This window comes from Macrotis lagotis, chromosome 5, assembly GCF_037893015.1.
Source record: "Macrotis lagotis isolate mMagLag1 chromosome 5, bilby.v1.9.chrom.fasta, whole genome shotgun sequence".
NCBI classification, from domain to species: Eukaryota; Metazoa; Chordata; class Mammalia; order Peramelemorphia; family Peramelidae; genus Macrotis; species Macrotis lagotis.
The window spans coordinates 210,904,076-210,928,108 of record NC_133662.1 but is presented as its reverse complement, the minus strand read 5'-3'; the positions used below and the strand labels follow the sequence as shown (position 1 = coordinate 210,928,108).

Below are 24,033 nucleotides of genomic sequence, written 5' to 3'. Positions count from 1 at the left end.
AGAACTGCTTTCCTGGACAGCACCAGCTTGGGAAAACCAAGGTGACTTGCATTTGAAGTTGATAAAAGACACTCAGACACATGGTTTTCTCTGGAAGGAAGGTGACTTTCAGTCTATGCCTTTCCCCTATTCCCACTAATAAAGAATATTCTCTTAGAAAAAAAAAAATAAAAGGAGAGAGAGGGGAGAAAGGTAAAAGGAGAAAGAAAACTCGTTTTGTTAGCCTCAGGCAGGTTCAGTGTGTGAACCTGTTACAGCTGGCTAGGTATACACTGCAATGGGAGTCCCTCCCTGGAATTCTGATTATAGGGCTCCTTAGAATTCAGAAGTCATGTGAATTTTAGGGTTTGAAAGGATCATAGCTATCAGCTAATCTGATCCAGGGAATTTGAGGGACTTACTCAAGGTCACCCAGCTGAAGGGTGGTACGGCTTCCTCTGGAAGTCTCATAGTACCTTTATTTCTTTATTTCAACTATTTACCAAAAGATCTAACAACTAGTTAGTTCTCTGCTTTCTTTCTTGATAACATGGTTCTGCTTCCTCTTTATGAAATCATTTTAGGGTGGAAAATACATAGGATAGTATCATGGTAAAATGGTGCTTCCCATGGCCAGGAGTGACTAAAGAAGCTCACTAAGTTTGTCCAGAATATGGGACACTCAACCATTGACTTACCTGGGCAATATATTTCTGCACTGAATCCTGTCTTTTCAATTTTTGAAGAGGTAGTATGTGGTCCTGCTCAAGTAATGAACTATCTTTTATCCTTCTCTGACATTAATTCATCTAAAGATCTCAAAGCATTTTATAACCATCATCCATCTTCACAATGCAATTCAGGTTGTTATTCCTATTTCACAGATAGGCACTACTGAGGTCAAGAGCAAAACTCTAATTTTAACTAAGTCACAAAAGAGGAGAGAGTATTAATGTCACAATCTAATACTGCTTTTCGGTTACTTTCTTTAGAGCAGAGTTGAGTTGGGTCAAGTAGACGTGAAAACTGGACAAACAAAACAAAAAAGTGTCTTCTTGTTTAACTTGTAGTGGGAAGCTCGACCTAAGGCATGTAGGTACAATTTGCTGACTTTAAATCCCTAATATCAGGTTTAAAGTAATAAAGTTGAGAGGAGACAGCTTTCTCTCAAGCATAGAAAGTTAATGCAAACCCTCTACTTTTTTTTTGTGGTTTAATTATTTGACACTGCTTAATAAGCAATCCAGAGAGTTAAGTATAGCCTATAAGCAAGTCATCTGGAGCTCTGAGTCATTTTCCTGGCAGGCCAATCAGGTCAGAGAACCAGAGTTGCAAAACAGTAACTAGCCCAGCCCCAGGGATCCTGGAAATATATTACAGGTATCAGTTAGGAAAACAAAGCCTTAGTGTTTTAGCAGGCATCAGAGTCCAGGCTGAGATTTCTAATCCAACACAATTGCTTACACTGACAATGCCCATTTTTACATTTGTTTCAGACCAAGGGACGCTCAAACCTGAGGTAAGATTAAAGTTTTTACATGCTTGCTTTCTGCATTGTTTGCTAACTTGAGCAGAAATGATTATTTTAAATGCAAAATGTACATTTTGTTTCCTTTGTAAAAAATGTGAACATAACTAGAGGTAAAAGGAGCAGCCAAATACATTTGAATGAATTGCACTGGTCAGTTCATGGGGAGGGGGATAGTCACATTAATTGCCAGCCTGTCTCTATGAAATTTTTTTCTTTCTTATTTTTTAAAAACAGATAAACAAAGAGATGGGAAAAATTTGTGCTAATGGTTATAACATTAGCACGTCTACATTGAAGTTGAAGTGCTATTCCTAAGAATGGTTCAAAAGTAAAGTTTAAGCAATAATATGACACTAGAATGTGGTTGTCTACCCAATAGAAACTACATTGGTATAAAGAGTAGAGCAAAGGATTATTGGATGACCCTTCATTGCCATTTAATTAAATGCAATAAAATTTCATTAAGTTACCTATACTAGGCAAGATGAGAAAGACACCTTGACAAAGAGAATCAGCTTTGGAGAAAAGAAGACTGGCATTTAAGATGCACTTATGACTCATTGTCTCTGTGACCCTGGATATGTCCTTTTAACCATTCAGTGCCCCTAGGTAATTCTCAAAGATGACAAATTTGCAGAAGTGGCTGATATCAATTGGAGAGGGGAGTTTCTTCACCAACAAATCTGAAATTGTGGTAAGAGAATGCACAGAGACACTTTCAGGGAACACTGGAGGTCAAAACTATTTTCACACTAATTTTAATTTCTAATATGGTAACTATTGATACATATAACTCACAGGAACAGAAGCTCTTTGGGGTCTTCAGTAATTTTTAAGAATGTGAAAGGATCAGGAGACCAAAGATATTGAGAGCCAGTTTTCTATATCAATGAATCACAAATATGACCTATCCTCACTCCCTGTTCACCCTATACCCCTCCCCCCAACCAAACTAAAATACAAGGCACTATGCTAGTTACGTTGACATGGATTAAAAAATAAAATCTTTCTTAGCTTTTAAATAGTTTATATTTGTTCTCTGACTCTCCCTGAGGGGCATATGATAATTTCCATAAAATTTTGAGCAAGTTGCTTTCGCCCTTCTGGGCCTCAGTTTCTCCAACATTATAATGAAAGAGTTGGATTAAGTGATTGCAAAGGCAATATAGTCCATCTATTGTTTGATTCCCTGTCTCGTAATGTATCAAAACAAGATAATGTACTCCAAACATAATTTGACAGGGCACTAAAAGTTTACAAAAATTAATTTGCATATGGGGCAAGTCATTCTATTAAAATCCACATTCCCCCTCAAACAAATAAACAAGCATACTCCAGTCCTAGAAGAATTATTATTCCCTCTATTAATCAGTAAGTAGACAATAAATGTAATAGGAAGTTTATGGTCGTGGACAATGCTACTGTCAGCAAATAGGTAGGTGGTTGTTAAACAATGGCAAATCACTTGTGTGTATTGAAAGGCCTATCATTTGTGTGTCTATGGATCTAGTTTCATGGTGTTGGTGTTTTTTCACTTAAACACACAAAGAGATTAAATATTGTGCCTCAATGACCTTGACCATGTCATGTCATGATCTATTAAATCTATACAAACTTTGTACATAAGTAAACTTTCTCCTTAAGAAGACTCCTTTTCATGAGTTACTTGATTCAAGGCAGAGTCTTTTTATTCTGATACTAGTTCAAAATAAAATATTCTGATCATGCTCAAATTTATGTAAACAAAACAAAAGTCATTAGGAAATGGTGCAGATTTTCAGAGCATCCCAACATGAGCCATCATTTTTGACGAAAAGTCATAAAACCCTGACCTCACTCCCCGGATGGAGAGTATAATGATGACAGAAAATAAAATAATAACTAAAAAACACAGACTAAACTAATTGTTACACTAATACTGAAAGTAAAATTTAAAATGGGAGGATTCAGGAACCCTAATCCCAATTTGGAAATCTTAAAGTAAATGTTCTTCTTCTTAGCCAAGCTACAATAGCATATTGGTGATAATGATGATAACTAGCATTTATGAAATATTTTAAAGATTGCAAAGTGCTTTGTTTTTGTGACATTTGAACTTCAAAACAATCCTGGAAGGTAGGTGCTATTATTTTACAGGTAAAGAAAATAAGTCTGTAAAGAGGTAAAGTGACTTGTCCAGGGTCACATTACTAATAATTATTTGCTACTGGTTTCAAGCCCAGATGTTCCTTATTCAAGTATAGTGTTCAATCTAAATGGTTATGCCACCTAATTGCGTATGTGTATATATCATTCATATATAGGTAATGTTGCCTTTATTGGCATCTGAGGCATTAAATGATATCAGAGATCAGAGCTAACCACATGAGTCATCTAGTCCAACTCCTTCATTTATAAGGAAGCCAAGACTAAGAAAAGTTTGAGTCTTTCCTGTTGTCACAAGGACATGCAAATATGAATTATTTCATATTGATGTTATATCAATGTGCTCTTAGAAGGTAGCATATGGACGAAATACATGGTTTATCTGAATTTTGAAAAGCCTAGCAAGAAGATCAAAAGGGACATAGGTAGAAGGAGCCCGACATTTTTACTTTGGTGTCAATTGGTCCCCTTTCATTTATAAGAATTCTTATCAAATGTGGGGCTATTCTTCTCTCTTAAGATTTAGAATTGTACCAGCATTGTACCAAATCTCCTAGAAAGTGTTGATGTTATCTGTATACCAAAATGAGTACATTGAACTTTCTGTTTAAAATAAAACTTCTCACCTTACAACAATTATTCTGTGAACCTCTTTGGTGTTCCTCAATTCAGAAAGAGTTTTAGGCTGACTGTATAATCTCCAAGGATATTTACCAATTTTGATGAAAGGCTGCCCAGAATGGGACAGCAAAAGATGAAGATAAGATAGTAGTTTTGATCCATCAAACTTCTATTGATTTGTTAAAATTTTCCTTGATGTGTTTCTTCTTGAAGGGCTATATACTTTACAAATCTGGTATTTGACCTTTGAGTTTTTTTTCTTAAAAAAAGTCTGTTTTTAATTCTAATTAATTGATGAAAAGTAGGTGGATTTATGTAAGAAAAAGTAGGTGGATCTATGTAAAAAACTATGTAAAAAATGTAAGCAGTTAATAATTTTCACAAGATTTTTAAAGTCTCTCAGGCACATTTCTACACTCCCCACCCTCTCCAAGATCCCCCCCCACACACACATCATCCATCCTCTCAATATAGCAATGAGAATGGGGCCAAAGGGAAAAGGCAGCTAGTTCCACAGCAGTCACATAGGAACACAAGGGAGGTTTTGAGATGAACCTATGATTCTCTTGAAAAGGGAAATGTCAGATGACATTTCTACACTACTCAATCATATACTTTCTAGGCTTCATATAAGCATTTTATATATATATATATATATATATATATATATCATATATGTTTTAACAACATATTTATAGTATAATTATATTTATAGCATATTTATAGTAATAATAACAATAACAATAACTGGTATTTGCATACTTTATTGTTCCAAAACATTTTGCATACATTAATCACCTCATTTGAACCCCATAGTATCCTTTTAAGTCAAATACCACACAGATATTTTTGCTCCCATTTTACAGATGAGGATTCAAGAGGTAAAGCATCTTCTCAGTGGCCACATCATGAGAAAATATCAGAAATGGGATTTGATTCCCAGTCTTTTGGATTCCAAATGCACCTTTTCTAGTTATCTCTTATTTCTAGGCTCTATAGATTTATAAATAAAGAAAAAGAAGCCTAAAGAGGTTCAGTGACTTGTCTAAAGTCACACAGTGAGTAGAAGTAGGATTCAAACCTAATCCTCTGTCAACAGACAAAAGTTTACTTTCTACTCTGCTTCATAAGGCAATTAATTTCAGCTCAAATAATTTGTCAAGTGCATACCATGTGCCAGACTCTAAATAAATTAATCCCTTTTGTTATTCCAAAACTTTTTTCTTTCATAAAATGTTACTGTTACTCTGTTACTTTTACTATTGAAACAGAAAAAAATCAACCATCTGAAATACAAGAGTTGACTTTCCTCCTTCCCCCTTCTCTTAAAAGTGTAAGCTAAAAATTGTCAGAAAGCTAAATGTGCTAGTCATGGGGCTTGCTCATGAGTATAAACATGTCCGGAAATTAATAACCTACAATGTATTTAATAGTTGTTAAATCTGAAAGTCATAAACTAACTAGTCTTGGAGGCAATTTGCTTTTTGGAAAGGTAGAGCTATTGAAAGAACACTCCATGTTCCTATGAAAACTACATTTGAGAGTCTGTTGGGGTGGGGGTGGGGGGTGGGGGGGTAGATGGATGTAATTTGACTAAATCATTACCAAAAATTGGTCTACATTTGTAATGAATGGTATTGAAAGGTAAAATTTAAAGTTCAATAACACACACACACATGCACACACGCAGAGAGAGAGAGAGAGAGAGAGAGAGAGAGAGAGAGAGAGAGAGAGAGAGAGAGAGAAGTGATTACCCTGGCCTTCAAGAAAGGAAAAAAAGGAAGGAATATATGTAAGTGAATGAGAATCAGATTAGCTATTTAAAAAATCAAGTAAAAATTTAAGAGCTTAAAGCAGAATTGAATCTATTTCCTTTTGGAAAATTACCACACATAATACATGGGTCTACCTCAAGAAAGTAAAAGTCTCTTCAAATACTACCTTGGTAGGGAATTTTAAGTCAATAGAAGTTTTTTTGAAGTGACACAGTGCTTTCCTTTTGACCCCAGCTCCACAGTAGACAGAATCCCAGAGTTACAGGAATGTTAACCAGTATTCTGGGCTTGGGTGAGTGGATAGGGAGAATATTAAATGGGAAAAGAGCAGAAAAATCAGGGAAAAGCAGAGTTTGAGAACAACTTTTTCTGATGACCTTAAATACGTTCAGTAGAGGTCACCCACGTGTTTGGAAACTCATGTACTTTTAAAATGTAAGTGATCCTCTGACTATTGAGGAAGAAAAAAAGTAATTCTCCTTGACCTCTCTAGGAATGCTGGTCTGAAGGTTACAAGAAAAGGGTTGTTTCTATTTTCTGTTGGCCCTGCTGAATAATGATATGGGTTGATTGTTCAAGATTGTCGGAGGGCTACCTCTATTACCAGGGTCAATGATATTTCACTGTGCAAAACCAATAGTTTTTGACTCAATAACATAAGTAATTGCAATACACTTACAGTTTATACAGATTTTAAGCTCCCATATCCCAATATATATTTAATGTTGACATCCATACCTAAGGATTCACACTTTATTGGATTTATGACCAAAGCCTGACATAAGACAAGGGTTTATATCACATGTTCCCTTAAAGGGATAGGATCACAGTTGACCCTGAATTCCAGAAGCCTGCTCCACAGAGTGAAGCTTAAAAAAAAGTTTTTTGAGGCAATCAGGGTTTAGTGATTTGCCCAAGTTCACATAGCTTGTGTCTGAGGTTAGATTTGAGCTCAGGTCCTCCAGAACCAATGATATACCCAAATCTGCACCACCTAATTGTCCTGAAGGTAAAAGTTTTTGGATGCTCTTCCTGTAAGGACCAGAGGGTTTTTACCTTTTCTTGAACATTTCCATGTAGCAGCTATAGATGGAAATGAATATTGCTCTGAGTTAGGAGGAATGTGGGATAAGATACAGAGTAGAGAGAAGCAGGGAACCAAGTTTCCATTTTTCCTCCTCTTTTCTAAATATATTTTTCACTTAAAAGCTTGAACTATCACTGAATATGACTTAGTAACAGAAGAAGCCTTGGGCAATCTAATGACTGTTTTTCAGTCCTCATAGTTCTTGGCCTTTTTGCAGCCTTTGATAATTCCCTTGATACTTTTCTTTTGGTTTTTGTGTTGGTTTTCTCTCCTGATTTCTTTCCTACTTGACTTCTCAGTTTCTTTCTGGATTCTTCATATGCATCACAGTCTTTAAGTGTGGGATGTCCTCCAATGTTCTGTCCTGGTCTGTCTCCTCTTTTTACTCTGTTATCTTACTTGTTGATCTCATCAATATCCTTAATTTCAGTTGTCATCTTTATGCATAAATCTATATTTCTGACCCTAACTTCTCTCAGGCCTTGTAGTCATACATGACCAACTGCCTCATGGATATCTCAAAGTAGATGTTCTTTCTCACTGGCCCAGCTAGATAGTACATTGGATATAGAACCAAATCTGGAGTCAGAAAGACCTGAGATTTGACATTAGATTCTTACTGACTGTGCAATCCATGAACCCTGTTTGTCTCAGTTTCTTCATCTATAAAATGAATTGGAGAAGGAAATTGCAAATCACTTTAGTCTCTTTGCCAAGAAAATCCCAGATGGGTTCCTGAAGAGTCAAACATGATTGAACAACAGCAAATAAATTATCTCAAACTCAACATATCCAAAACAGAACTTATCACCCCCCCCATCTTTTCCTTCTTCCTAACTTTCTTTTTAGTATTGAGGCAACATTATCCGAGATGCCCATGCTCATGACCTTAGCATTATCTTTTACTTTATACTCTCATCTTACACATCCAATCCACTGCCAAATTTGTAATTTCTATCTTCAAACCATCTCTCATATACGTTCTCTCCACTCTACTCACATAGCCACCACCTTAGTTCAGATCTTTGTTGACTCCTGCCTGAGATATAGTCTTCTGGTTGGTCTTCTTGCCTCAAGTCTTTTCCCCACAAGTATTCATCCTCTATTTGGTTGCTGAAATGATTTTTCTAAAGCATAGGCATCACCATGTCCCCTATCCTTGATGAACTCCAGTGGTTTCCTGTTACCTTTAAAAATTGTATATAAACTCCTCTGACTCCTCACAACCTGACCCTTTCTTAAACTGTCTTAACACATGCTACAATTCACTTACACACACATCTACTCTCCTGAAACACATCACTCCATTTCTTGTGTCCATATCTTTGCACTAACTTTCCCTTAGGTCAGAATTGTTCAGTTGCCTCAGCTTGAGTCTTAGTTTCCCTAGCTACCTTCAGGACTCAGTTCAAATCCTACCTTCTTTAGCAAGCCTTTCCCAGACCTTTCTGTTACTAATGCCTTCTCCTTTAAGATTACCTTCCATCTACTTTGAGTGTATCTTATATGTGCTTAGTTATTTATGTATTGTCTCCACCTTTAGAATGTAAGCTTCTTGGGGGGGGGGGCAAGGCAATAGGGTTAAGTGACTTGCCCAAGGTCACACAGCTAGGTAATTATTAAGTATCTGAAGCCTGATTTAAACTCAGTTTCTCCTGACTCTAGGGCTGGTACTCTATCTACTGCACCACCCAGTTGCCCCTTCATGGATATATATTTACATGGGCTCAATGTTCTTAAACTTGGCATTTTTTTTCTGACTCTACCATGATGGCTATCAGAAGGAGAAGTTACTAGCCCTTAGGAAGACAAGATTTATCTCTTACAGAAACCTGATTCTTCCATCCTCTCACTGAAGTGCTTCCTGAAGTCACCATACTAACATGTTCAAATGGGACACTTTGTTCAAAGAGGGTGGTTGTAGATTTAGATCTGAGAAGGACTTTTGAGCTTATCTGACTTGACTATGGATTAGGAAACTGTTGTCCTGAGAGATTTGTACAATGTTATAAAGATACTAAATGACAGACAGGGTTTGAACATGGGTCCTCTGACTCAAACTCCAGATCTTTTCCTTTGTTATTACTTTTTAGTCAGAAACAATCCACTCAAACACATCTCAATTTCATTTTTGTTTTTCAGTTTCAAGATCTTTCTTTCTTTGTTTTTTCTCTTTCTTTCTCCTCCCTTCCTCCCTCCCTCTCTCCCTCCTTCCTTCTTTCCTTCCCTTTCTCCCTCTCTCCTTCCTTCTCTCCCTCTCTCCCTTTCTTTCCTTTTTCCTTCTCCCTTTCACTCCTTTCTCTGTCCCTTCTTTCCTTCCTTTCTTCCTTTCCTCCTATTCTTCTTTTTCTTCTTCTTTTCCTCCTCCTCCTTATTCTCTCTTTCTCTCTCTCTCTCTCTCTCTCTCTCACACACACACACACACACACACACACCAACCACACATGCGTGCACACAAACACATGCTTCTTTTCTTCCTTTTCTCATTTTGAATATGACCCATGACGTATGATATTATTTGGTATAAGGAGCTGTCTTGTAAGGAAACTCTCTTTAATAGTGCAGTTTGGCACTTGTTTGGGGACTTAAGGAATTAAAAAAACTTGTCTGTAGCCACTAAAGGTTAAGCTCCTTGCTTAGAGTCATACAGTCAGTAAGTACTATAGTTAAGGTTTGTTCTTGGGTCTCCCAGAGCTCTATCCAGACCAGCTCTCTCTCCGGGATACTTTTGGCTACCTCTCATGAGTATTGGCTAATATTTAAAACATTGTGTTTTGTTCCAAGATTCAATTAAATAGATGTAGAGATAAAGAGATTCTGATGGTGATAATGAGTTTGAGCATGTGCTGACTTCTCACTTGCCTCATTCATTAGCTCTTGCCAAAAAGAAAAAAAAACCCTCTATAATCCTGTGCCCTGTAGCCAAACAAGAAGTATACTTAGTAAACCTTAAAGGGCTAGATACACGTCGGCTTGTATAGGCGATAGTAGTTATGGAAGTGCTAGTGGTAATGGTAGGAGTAGGAGTGGTCACTGATTTTGTTCAAGTCGACGTCGTGGCAGTAATAGTCACCATCTTTGGCAGTAGCCAGTGATGACTTGATGGACAGAGGATCAGACTTGAAGTTGGGAAGACTGAGTTTGAAACCTATACTTAATATCTTTGTCACTTGGACAATTCTCTTTCAGCATTCTCATTAGTAAAAACAGGCACAATAATAGCATCCATTTTACTGGGTTGTCATGAGGATCAAAAAAGATAAGACTTCACTATCACTAGTAATATTCTTATCAAATCCAATTAACAAGTATATATTAAACCTCTGTTTTGTTACATTCCAGGTAATAGCACTAGAGACTGAGCATACAAAGCAGTAACTGCCCTCACAGAGCTTACTGTCGAATGAGAGATATTATATGTGTGTGTATTTACATACACATGCATATACATATATACATGTACACATATACACATATATGTCATGTGTCTATACATATATAAAAGACATCAATTGATATATTTATAACACCTATAAACAAAAGAAGATTTGAAGAGAAGCTGATAGTGATGGCATGCTAAAAGGTGATATTACTAGCTAACCATGATACTCAGAAAATTATTTATTAACCATAAATGCTATTTAGAATCTAAAATCCTGGGGTGGTAAGAAGAAATTAAAAATGTTGCAAATAAGCTTGAAGACAACAAGACACATACATAAACATTTAAGATTATTCGCTTTAATTACAGTATTGCTATTCATTCTGCTTTCTAAATTAGGATAATTTGTCTCAGAAGCCTCTTGAAATGACTATCTTTTTTTTCTTTTTTTCCCTACCCAGAAACCACCTAATGGACTTCGAAGACCCCCCAGACAAGTGGATCCAGGTTTGTTTTATGAATTTCCATAGTGATAACTATAGTTAAGGTCCCCAAATTGTCCTTCAGAGTCAGGCTAGTTCTGAGCCCTTGTTATCTCCTGGCATACTACCTGTTCTGGTAATCAGAGAAGGTCTTAAGTTTCCATCATACAAAAGAATGAGATATTGCCAAAGCTAAGGTCAAGATGATTTGACTAACACCCACCTGAAGCTAAATTCTTTATAATCAGTGATGGAGATGATCATTTGTTTATTGAGCCACACTCTGGGTTCAACCTGACAGCTTCCAGGCCCTTTTCCACTCCAAAACAATAAAAGAGAATCCACAAACTTGCGTTTCTTGAGAAAATCAAAAACCAAATGAAATGGACAACCTCCCCACCGCCAAAGAGATTGTTTTTTTAATGATCTACATAAGATTGTGTAATTGTATCATTCATTTTGACCAGTATTCTTTTTTAAAAAAATCCTTAGATGCTTTGTACACAACTATACAAATATACCCTCTGGAGACCAATTATTTGCCTGAATAATAATGATTTTAAAAGAAAAGTTCTTCTATTGAACACTGAGATTTTTCTTTTATCATTGCTATGCTGTGATGTTTTTTTAAAATTTTGTTTCTTTCACACTTAAATTACCAAAGATTTGTTATGTCAATGTGAAGATCATTAGAGGCAAAGTTTATTTAAGCTGTTGCTCAAGGTTGTATGATGGTAATTGGATGAAAAGATAAAAAGACCAGGTCTTTTGGACCAGTTTTACTGGAAAGAAAGATTCTGTGGTTAGAGGTTCTTTGTGGTGATTTTCCCTCCTTTTTCACTTCTTTTTTTCTTCATTACCAGTGTTCACTTGACTATAAACTAAAGCTTTCAAAGAGTTACAACTTTTAAACAAACCACACCCATATTTTTCATGTCAGTTTATGAGTTGTCTTAGAGGATTTATGGAAGCTTTATTGCCTCTGGCCAGAGGTTGCCTCACTTGTATTCTGGGTTAAGTTTAAAGCTTTCAGTTCTGGGAGAAATCATGGTTAATGTTTTGTAAGGGTTTTTTACTTTTGTTTTTTGATGCTTCCCATTTTCAAAAGGCAATACCAAATGTGGGTGTGTATTGTTCAAGGGATTCACCATGAAATCTCATGTGATAAATAAGTATGAATTGGGAACTGATTCTTTTCATGGTGACATGATGCTTAAGAATATAGAAATGTTGCTTGGATAACCAAGGGATCTGTTTAATATGAGCAACAAATGAAAAGGACTTTGTAAAATCTATATGTCTGCTGTAATAGTACAAATAATGCAGTAATGTTTATTATAGCAGTTAGGTAATGCCATAGTAGAGTACTGATTCTGAAATCAGTAAGACTTGAGTTCAAATCTGTCCTCAGATACTTGGCTGGCTGAATAACTCTGGGCAAATTGTTTCTTGTCTCTTGGCCTCATTTTCCTCACCTGTAAGACAGAGAAAATAATTCCTCCCAGGATTGTTGTAAGGAGCAAATGTGGCAAGGTATGCGAAGCACTTGGCAAACTTTAATGCGTTGTACTAATGTTAGTTACAATGATGATGATGATGATGATGATGATGATTAGGATGATAATTGAACTTAATATATTCCAGACAGTGTGTTAAATGCTTCACAAATATTATCTTTTGTCAGCCATACAATAAGTCTGGGAAGTAGATCCCGTTATTATCCCCATGAAAAGGGTGAGATAGACAGAAATTAATTGATTTGCCCAGTGTCACTGTTTAGTGTCTAAGGCTGCATTTGAACTCAGGTCTTCTTAATTCTAGATCTAGCACTCTGACAACCATGCCTCTTGGATGACTCTAGTGCTATTAAATTGTGAACCCCTTGCAGACAGGAACAATTCTTGCTTTTTTGTTTGTTTGTTTGTTTTTCTTTAGATTTCCAGTATAGTGTCTGAAACATAAAGCACCTGATAAATGTTTGTTGACTTGATGTTTTGAATGTAAGTAATAGTGGCGTTTGAATCAGGAAGTCTTCCATCTTGACACAGTTCCTTAGAATTTGAGTGATTCCCCACAAGTCACATTACCTCACTTTTCTAACCTGTAAAATGAATTCTGCATGATCTGCCTCTCAAGGTTGTTTTGAGAGATGTAAACCTCAGAGCACTATGGAAGTGGAAACTATTTTAACTATATGAGACATTTGCAGTCCTCTTAATTCCAAGGCAAACTGCTTTAGAACAGACCTTATGTAATTGGTTAATTACCTTGGCTTTAAAAAGAGAAACTTATTTTGGATGATCTTATTCTAAGAAGTGAATGTTTTTGTCTCCATTGTGTCTGCTACAGTCTACATTTAGAAGGAGTGAGAAAACGCATATAAGAATAAAAATACATATAAGATATAAAAATACAGGTCCTGGAGTATTGAATTTAGTTCAGCTATGAGGCATTTAGGTGACACAGTGAATTGAGCACTAGGTTTGAAATCAGGAAGATCTGAGTTCAAATCCAACCTCAGACAGTATCTAACTATATAACCTAGGGCAAATCACTTAACCCAATTTCCTCAGTTTCCTTATCTGTAAAATGATTTGGAGAAGGAAATGGCAAATCATTCCAGTATCTTTGCCAAGAAAACCCTAACTGTGGTCATGAAGAATCAGACCTTACTGAAATGATTGAACAATAGTTACAAAAATACAAAATAATTTCCAGGAGAGGAAACAATAGGCTTCTGGATTGTATGGTGGATAGCGAGCTGGACATGGAGTCAGGTAGGCTTCCTAGACTCTTACTAGCTATTTAATCGCAGGCAAGTCACTGAAGCACTGAGAGTCGGCTTCAGTTTCCCCAACAGTAAAATGGGAATAATGATAGTGCCTACCTGAGGTAATATTCATAAAGTTCTTTGCAAACCTTAAAGTGGTGTGCAAATATCAGCTATTACTATTATAACCCTTGTGGACAATCAGGAAGATGCTCATGTAAGAGGTGCCACTTGAGAAGAGCTCTAGTGAAAATTAGTTTTCAAGAGGCAGAAGGAAGGCATGGATAGCCAGTGCAAAAACAGGTCAGAAGAAGGTAGAATATCACATAGAGGGAATGGGAAATGGCTTAGTCTGTCTGGAATGTGGTGAGGGTAGCTAAGAGGAAATCAGCCTGCAAAGATAGTTGGAAACAAATTGTGAAGGACTTTAAATGCCAAATAGAGGAGGTCCTATTTTATAATAGGTGCAACAGGGAGCTTTTTGATCAGGAGAGTGGTATTTTTAATGGAGTATTTATATTTTATAACTGCTTTAATATTAAGAATTTTAAAGATGAATGAAGTATTTTAGAAAGTTGTCCTTTATATATTTAAAATAATATTTAGGTTTCTAGAGTTAAAAAAGGTTTAGTTTCTAATTTTTTTCTCATGGAAATTCATTTTCTTATCTGATGATGAACAAGTGGAAATATGTGCTTTTGAATAAGGAGGAATTTCCTATCTTTGCCAACTTTTCAGGAACAAATGGATTTCTTAAAGTGAGGGAATACCTATAATCAGAGAAGGGAGCTGTAATCAAATATCTACAAAGCATGCTCACCTAAGAGCTCTGTAGAATTGTAAACAGATTTCATCTGATACCCTAATTTGTTTCTCAAATCATTGGCAGAGATAAAAAAAAATAATCTTGTCTGGCATTTATATAAAACATTATTTGGACTGAGATAAATGCTTAAGAATACTTGTCCTAACTTAAATGAAAAGTGAAACATTGTATTGTATGTGTGTGATATAAAGATATATAATATACATCTTTTCTGGCCCTAATATACTAAGATAAAGATACAACATTTATCCCTTTTTAGCTATTTTCTCATTGCAAGAATTGTTGCTTGCTGTACATGGCAGGCTGGTACACTGAATATTAGGAATACTATAGTCAAATTCTACCTCCAACATTTGTGAACATGAAACATTGAACAATTTATTTACCCTTTCTCAGACTCAGTTTCTTCATCTGTAAAACAGGGATTATTATAGTAGTTACCTTCCAAGGTTGTAATAGGATCAATTAAGGTAATGTGAGAATGTATGTTGAGTCTACACATATAAACCCACACATATACATATATATATATATATATATATGTATATATGTGTGTGTGTGTACACATACACATAAATATATAAATATGAGGTATTATTATGCAGATTATTGTGATGATGAAATCACTGACAGTTGTCTATACCTGAAAAATAATCATTTCTTTGGTTTTAGTCTTTGCATTTTTCATTAATTCTGAATTTCACGAGAAATACCAGTTGGGTATGTCCTATGAAAGGAAAACCACTATGATAATCTGATGTGACAAGAATGAATTAGGGATTGATTCTTTTCATAGCAATTAATACTCTGTAATACAGAAACATTGCTATGTCCACTGGGAAGTCACTCAGAATTTGAGGACCACCTAAAGGCATCAGGATTTGCTTCCCAGGCCCAGTACCTTACAGATATTGAGCATAGCTGTGTACAAAATGAACCCATCATTTTCTGATTGCTATACACCATGTTTGCTGCTATTGTTTTCAGTAAATGACAGCACTGTGTTTAATTAAATGCTATTTGTCATCTTTGATTTTGCCACACCAAAAGCCTTTCCACCCCAACTCACTTTGCAAGCTTAGCCAGGCTTGGCTACACAGACTGATGAGCCTTGCTTCAAATGTTTTCAGGGGCAGAAAGGAATATGCATTTAAACCAATTAAAACCTTTGAAATATCAACCTTAATGCACATTTTCAAAACTACAAAATAGACTTTAGCAGATCTGAAATGTCTCCTAACAAAAATGCCTTTCATTATCAACAGAACATGAGGCTTACCACCCAAAGGTAGCTATAGAAAACTTAGCACTCACTTGTCAACAAAGAAGAGGACTGATAGACATTCTCAGTGCACATGATTAATAGGTCAAAAACCTACAGAAATACTTTTGGAGCAAGCAGATCGCCCTTTATCAAACAATAGTAAAGGCTGAATTGCCTTTGGATTTGTGAAATGTAAGCAAATTCAAAAGTGAAATAAATAAAAAAAATCCAGCCCAGCCAGCAATATAAGCCACTGAATATCTGGCTTTGTTGATTTTGTTTACTTAATCAATCCATCCATCACTATGTTTTAATCACCTTCATTATTTTAGACTTTGGAAATATCTGTAAAAATGACGAAATAATCCCTACTTGTAAATTGCAGTTAAATCCAAAAATTCCTCCCCCAAAAATACAAGTGCTTAAATATAAGGCAGTCTGGGAGGGAAGAGACTAGTTGTTGGGGAAATCAGAAAAAACTATGTAGAAAATGGACCTTAAAGGGAGAGAGGGACTCAGAGATAGAGTAAGGGTGATTTGCCATCTAGGCATGTTGTAACTATGCAAAAGTATAGAGTCAGATGATGGGATGCATGTGTGAAGAATGGAGAGATTCATTCTGCTGGATGGCAACGTCTGAGCTCTGTGTGTGTGTGTGTGTGTGTGTGTGTGTGTATGTGTGTCTGGGGAGGGGGCTTATACCATTGAGACTGAATTGGCAGCCATGTGTAGAATGGTTTGGAGAGACTTGAGGAAGGGAGATCTGATAGGAGACTGTTGCAGTAATTTAGGTTGCAATAATTACTTGGTCAGAAACTGTGCTTAAGGAAATCCATGTGTAGGGTGGACTAGAGAGACTTGAGATAGGGAGTTTTGAGGTAATCTAGGCAGGAGATGATAAGGTGGCCATGTTAGGTTGAGATTAGGGGCTGGATGAAGAAAGATAATGAAAGTAGAAATGGTAAGATTTGGCAGCAATTGGATGTGTGGGGTGAGGGAGAGTGAGGAGTCCACGATAATGCTGAAATCATAGACATAGAAGAGTTTATGATGTTAAATTAGGATCTGATCAGTGAAAACTACAAAATTACAGAAGATATCCTTGAGCATCTTGGATCAATGTAATGATGAATGCAGATTGTGCAAGAAATGTAAAAATATCATTTTAGGTTGCAAATAACACCTATCAGTGTGATATGCCATCATAGTTAGAATTCTACATTAGAAACTCGATAGTTCATGGATGGACAGACTACAAATCCCTATACTATAAATATAGATCTCAAAATATCCTTGAGGTCTCAGTCAATAAAATAAACTATGCTAGAACTGGAAAATTATCACAGACCAAGTGGTTGCTCACAATTGTCAACATGTAACATTGATCGATAAAACCTTAAGAACAACATTTTCAATAGATGTCACCCTACCAAAATGTTTATGGTCTCCAAACTGCATGGAACAAGAGAGCATTCAAAATACAGAGACCTAGCAGAAAAAAACAAAATTATATGGGAACAGAATGAGTTTGATGGAATACTCCTATTCAAATATAAATTTTAAAAACCTAGTCATTTTATCCACCTGTGCTGTAGTCAGTAGAACATTAAATAAAGATAAAATAAAAGCAGAATGTCAAACAACTTGTCCCTGGGTTGCTCTGTGTGGACTCCATCAAACAAGAAAAAAATTATTTTTTTAAATTTATTTTTATTTTTTCATATATATATATATATGTATATATATGCACATGTATATTTTTAAGTTACAAAATTTCCTTCCACCCTCCCTTCCCAAACCCCTCTCCCTTCAGCGGCAAACTTTCAAGTTAGTATTGTATATACATATTTTTGATAAACATGTTTACAGATTATTAATTTTCAGTATGAGGAACTAGGATTAAGGGAAAAAGATACATAAGAGATAATTTTTGTAAATTTAGATGGGTTTTTTGTTTTTGTTTTTGATTTGTTTTGTTTGTTTTGTTTTTCTTCCTCTGGATGGGGATAAAACTGTCCATAGCCTGTCAAATATAGTTGTCCTGGTTCCCTGAACTACTGAGAGCTGCTGCTTCCATCAAGGTTGATCATCTCACAATGTTGTTGTTAATGTGTACATTGCTCTCTTGGTTCTGCTCCTTTCACTCAGCATCAGGTCCTGTAACTCTTTCCATGCTTCTCTAGAGTCTAACCATTTATGGCTTCTTATAGAACAATAACATTCCATAGTATTCATGTACTATAACTTATTTAGCCATTCCCCAATTGATGGGGAAATTATTGTTTGTAAAAAAAAAGAATTACTGACGTTTAAACTTTTTACAAATATTAATTGTATTGTCTTTTGTTTTTTTTATGATAGTAATTTCTAGATGCAGTCTACCCACTATCACTACCTCTAGTCTGGAATAAACCATTCCTTTGGTTAAAAAAAGGGGGGAGGGCTAGTTAAGCAAAAATATTGGATGCAAGGACCACCTTTGAAAATGTTTTCCATTTCTTACCTCTTTGTCTCTCTGTCAAGAAGTGGGAGATGCCCTTCTTTAGCTGTACTCTGAAAACATCATTGGTGTTTCACATTATTCAAAATTCATCTCATTTTCTGTGATCTTTTTATTGCCATTTGTAGTCATTTTGTATATTGTTTTGACTTTGCCTCACTCTTTATCAGCTTATGTAAATCTTTCAGTATTTCCTAGAATCTTCATTTTCATCATTTCTCATCACACAGTAATTAATATTCCATCACATTTACATGTAAAAGTTCAACTCTTCCCCATTTATAGGGTAATCATTTTTTCCTGGTTCTTTTCTATCACAAAAAAAATGCTATTTTTTGGCATAAGGGATCCTTTTATCTTTGAAGATGTCTGGGATTCTGCTTTGTTTGACAAAATACTTTACTTATTTCCTTCTATTTGAAGTTCACAACAGCCCTCTGAGGTAAAAACTTAAGACATTGTTATCCCCATTTTACAGCTGACAATACTGAAAGACAGAGGTCAAGTGAGTTGACCACTGTCACACAGCTAGAATGAGAAATTAAATCCTAATATTTTCCTTTTGAGGTCAGCATGTTATGTCAATAATATAAAAAATAGTTTATAAACTCACATTGAAATTTTCAGCACATTTAGATCTCTGCATCCTGTAGAATATGGGTATCTTTTCATTTGTTTTGATTTGAAGTTCAATGCCATATTAAACTTCTACTTTTCTCAAAGGATGTGGTCGCCTCTTCTATTATGGAAATATCTACAAATGTACTTTGATTAAGAAAGCTGAACATCTTGCTTGTCCTGGAAATGCCTTCCCCATCCCCTCAGTGACTTTGGATTGTCTCTTTTATTGACTGATTCCTCCCAGTATTCCTATTTTAAAGATGTCCAGGCTAGCCATGTCTTCATTCCTCTACAAACTGTGCTCTTGATTCTCCTATACATTTGTTATAATGTCTCAGGATCCATACCTTCCTTCCTTTCCTTACCCCCCCCCCCACCTCCCTCTTCTGATTTTCACCTTCCTTTTAGATGATCTCCTGCTCCCCCATAGAATATAAACTCCCCCATAGTAGGAACTATACTATTTTCATTTTGTATTTGTTTTCCCAGTACTTAGCACATAGTAGGTACTTAAATGTTTATTTACTTGACTTTACTGCTCTCTCTCCCAGAAATGAAAAAAAAATAGGCTTTATAAGTGATTTCAGTAGGTTGGCCCCAATCTCCTTCAGGTTTATCATTAGTCCACAGGGACATGCTTAAACAATACAGTAGACCATAATCTCACATAGTTTTTTTTAAAAGAGAGATTTTATTTATTTATTTTGAGTTTTATAAATTTTCCCCCCATTCTTGCTTTCCTCTCCCCTACACAGAAGGCATTCTATTAGTCTTTATATTGTTTCCATGGTATACATTGATCTCAGTTGAATGTGATGAGAGAGAAATCCTTAATGAAAAAAATAAAGTACAAGAGATAGAAAAATTACATAATAATATAACATTTTTTTTTCTAAATTGGAGGTAATATTGTCTTTGATCTTTGTTTAAACTCCACAATTCTTTCTCTGGATACAGATGGTATTCTCCATTGTATATAGTCCAAAATTGTCCCCGGTTATTGCACTGTCCATCAAGATTGATCATCACCCCCATGTTGCTGTTAGGGTATACAATGTTTTTCTGGTTCTGCTCATCTCACTCAGCATCAGTTCATGCAAATCCTTCCAGGCTTCCTTAAATTCCCATCCCTCCTGGTTTCTAATAGAACAATAGTGTTCCATGACATACACATACCCAGTTTGTTAAGCCATTCCCCATTTGAAGGACATTCATTTAATTTCCAATTCTTTGCCACCACAAACAGAATTGCTAGGAATATTTTTATATAAGTGATGTTTTTACCCTTTTTCATATTCTCTTCAGGGTATAGACCCAGTAATGGTATTGCTGTATCAGAAGATATGCACATTTTGGGTGCCCTTTGGACATAATTCCAAATTGTTCTCCAGAAAGGTTGGATGAGTTCACAGCTTCACCAGCAATGTATCAGTGTACCAGATTTCCCACATCCCCTCCAACATTGATCATCATTCTTTCTGGTCACATTGTCCAGTCTGAGAGGTGTAAGGTGGTATCTCGGAGTTGCTTTAACTTGTATTTCTCTAATAAGCAATGCATAATCTCACATAGTTGAGAATATAGTTACCCTTTTCATATTGTAACTTTCCCCATTGTGGTTTCTAGTCAGTATAAAAAAATTAAATGGAAATTCTGGAAGAGCTTTGCAAAAAGCTGCAGATAACACATGAAAGTCAGCAGAAGACAAAAAAGTTTAGAAACTCAGAAATACATAAAATATATGGATATTTTATAATTACAGCATATTTTATCTTTTAATACCATAAATATATCCTATTTCCTCTTCTCTGGTACAAAGGGAGGGTCAAAAAGTGTTGTGTAAATTTTCCAATTTACTAGAGCACCACAGTGTGCACCCTGAAATGTAGTATTATATAGAAAACCACCTACTGCAAGCAGGAGATTACTAATTTAAGAGATATCAGTAAAGCCAGTAATATTTGATTGGTTTTTTAAAAGATGCCTGAAAAACACCTGTATAGAAAATATATACATAGGCTTATTGACTCATCAATTTAGAGTTGAAAGGAAATATAAACATCCTTAGTTCAATCCTATCCATTTACAAAGAAATTAGAGTCCAGAGAAGTTAGACCAACCTCAAATCATAGAAATATTAAGGAGTAGAACCAACATTTGGACCATACTTTCTCTGACTCCAAACCAACAATATATAATATAATACTGAGTATGCTTAGAACTCAAGAATATAAATTCAGAAAATACCTATTAAGAGCCAATGCATTCTAGAGTCATGAAGGAACAAATACAGCTAAAACAGAATCTCTGACTTCTAATGAAGAAATAGGACACATACAGTATAACTATAATGAAAAAATAATGTGTGACGACTGCAGTGAGAGATATGGTGGCTCCTAGCTTGAATTGTGTTTGGAAGACTCAACTGCTTTCAGTATTTTGTTATTGCTGTTGTTGTAGTTTTGCTTTTCTTAGATATAGGTAGGAACTTTGATCAGCTTTGAGACAAATACTTGGTGCAAAAAGAACAAGGCTCTTAAGAGACGACAGATCAATTATCTCAGGTGTCCAGTTGTACCAGACCCTTTTCAAGAACATGGGATCATAAATCTCAAGAAAATCCCAGCTCTGCCATAATATTTTTTACTGAAAGTGGCACTCAAGGTCAAAGTTACCAATTAAACTTTAATGCTGAGGCTTTAAAAATTGCTTTGCACCAAGTCTAGTTTATGTTTATGGGAACTGGAAGATCTATCTTATTTTTCAAATGGGGATTTTGTTAGATTCCTGAATTCTTGGTATATTTGAACCAAGTTGACATTTTCCAAGTATGGGAGTAATGTCTGGTATTTGTAGAGCAGAAGTCTCTGTAGATGAGGAATTTATTGTCACTATCCAGGGGATTGTTTAATAAATCCAGCTCTTTGCCATGTACCACACTGCTGAAAGATTAGACAAAGTAGCTCTGAAAGGTTTAGAAAGATGAGCCCCATCCTGCCCTCAGTGACTTAGACTAGTCACAATAAAGAATCAAATTCTCTTAAATTGGTTATAGTTATGGAGATGGTTCAGGTGCTTTGCTTTACTCTTATTGGGAAAGGGAGGAGAGAATCTACAAATAACTTGAAAAGTGCTGTTTTCCTTTTATCACTAAACTTTTATAGTTTTTAATATACCCTAAAAGTCCTAGACATATTCTTGATGGTCTCTCTTAAATGTGCTTTCTTACCTTTTTTTCTGATTTTGTATAGACTTTAGCTAGATAGATGCTGTTCCTCCCAAAGGAATGAGAGCTTCTTGAGGGGAGGGACTGCTTCATTTTTGTTTTGATACTCCCAGTTCCATAGGCCACAGTAGGAATTTAGTAAATGTTTGTTGATTGTTTGATAACATAAAAGATATGAAACCACTGACATTTGTTCTCTACCTTAATAGGGAGGGGGATGATGCTATAGACTCTGAAAGTGAGAATTGGTTTTTTTTTTTGTTTGGTCTTAGATTCCCAAATAGCTTATATATACTAGATACATAATAGGTGCTTTTGGTATTAAATTGAATTAAAGTAGGAAGCTGTTATCTCAGTCAATCCAAAATATTTTTTGACTGGTTCTGCTGTCCTAGACATGGTAGAGGAACAGAATAAATTTAAAATAATTCCTACCACATAGGAAAATATAATCTCAGGGAGAGAAGACAGATAAATATTTTAATGAATAAAAATGTGCTTGTATGAATATATTCAAATTTTAGAGTTTTTAGAGTTTGTGTGTGTACGTGTGTGTGTGTGTGTGTGTGTGTGTGTGTGTGTGTGTGTGTGTATGTGTTTAGTTTTTTGTCTAGACCTGTAATTCCCTTGATTAATGTTATGAATTCCCTGGTGAGGAAACTCCCTTTACCAATGCAGGTCAGCATTTTCTCTGCAATTTATGGTTTTAAAGACTTGCTCAGAGCACTGAGGGGTTTAGAGACCTGCCCAGAGTCACACAATCAGGAAAGGATGGCTCAGAGGCCAAACTGTAACTAGGCTTTCCTGACTCAGGGCCCAGCTCCCTCTGTCTGTCTCTTTGTCTCTCTCTGTCTCTCTGTCTCTCTCTCTCTGTTTTGTCTGTCTCTGTCTGTCTGTCTGTCTGTCTTTCTCTCTCTTCCCCTTTCCTCTATCCCTCCCTCCCACTCCTTCTCTCTCTCCCTTTCTGTCTCCCTCTTGTCTTCCTTTCTCTTTCTTTCCTTTATTACTCTTTCTCCTTCTTTCTCTCTTTCTTATCCCTCTCTTGCTCTCTTGCTCCTTTCCTCCCTCTTTCTTTCTTTTTTCCTCCCACCTCCTATTCTGCCTCTCTGAAGGAAAAGAGGTCCCAGGTCAATTTTAAGATTCTCTGCTTTTTAAAAAATGAGGTCTACCAGACTGATAGCAAAATACAATCAAAGCTAACTGGGGATTGTCTCCATGTGATTCCCCTAAATCACAAATGACAAAAAAAGAAGGTTCCATCATTTGTGCTGGGAGGGTGACACCTCTGAGCCACAACTGTGACAGGCTCTGCATTTGTTTTATATCATATATGATAAAATGCACTTGTTTGAGACCAACCGTATATTTTTATTTGGAGACAAAATCAAAATTCAAAAAAAAAACCCATAACCAAAGAGCAAATCATAATGATTTGCTTGCCACAGAAAATAGGAGGTGAAGAGAAGAGTTGAAGAAATTATCTTCGTGGGTTTTCTATGCATTTCTAACAAACATAGTGTTCTCTGTTTATTCAGTAGGAGCCCAAGGTCAGCAAGGACAGCTTCTATCCTCAGATCATAGTTGTAGTTCCTGGTTCAACATCACTGTGGTCTTCTGCTCTTCTCCAAATCAGCTTCCTGGACTCTTTCAAATTTTCCAGGCCGAGTCAATCTGTCTCATATCTGTCCTGGTCTTGACTTGACAACTCCGCAAAATCTTCAGTGCTCCAAGAATTTAGCTACTCCTTCCCTGGGAGAAGAAAGAGACCTGACATAGGGCACATTGTAATAATAATAATAATAATAATAATAATAATAATAATAA

At 35.8% G+C, this 24,033-nt stretch overlaps 1 protein-coding gene across 2 annotated transcripts in view; it reads left to right on the top strand.

The window, feature by feature from the left end:
- The window catches only part of VAV3 (vav guanine nucleotide exchange factor 3), a 349,374-nt gene that overhangs the window by 207,203 nt on the left and 118,138 nt on the right, over positions 1 to 24,033 (top strand). For both annotated transcript variants that reach the window (XM_074188308.1, XM_074188309.1), the window contains exons 18-19: positions 1,476 to 1,498; positions 10,982 to 11,027. In XM_074188308.1, coding sequence (XP_074044409.1) covers positions 1,476 to 1,498; positions 10,982 to 11,027 — 69 coding nt within the window. The remainder of the gene's footprint in view (positions 1 to 1,475; positions 1,499 to 10,981; positions 11,028 to 24,033) is intronic.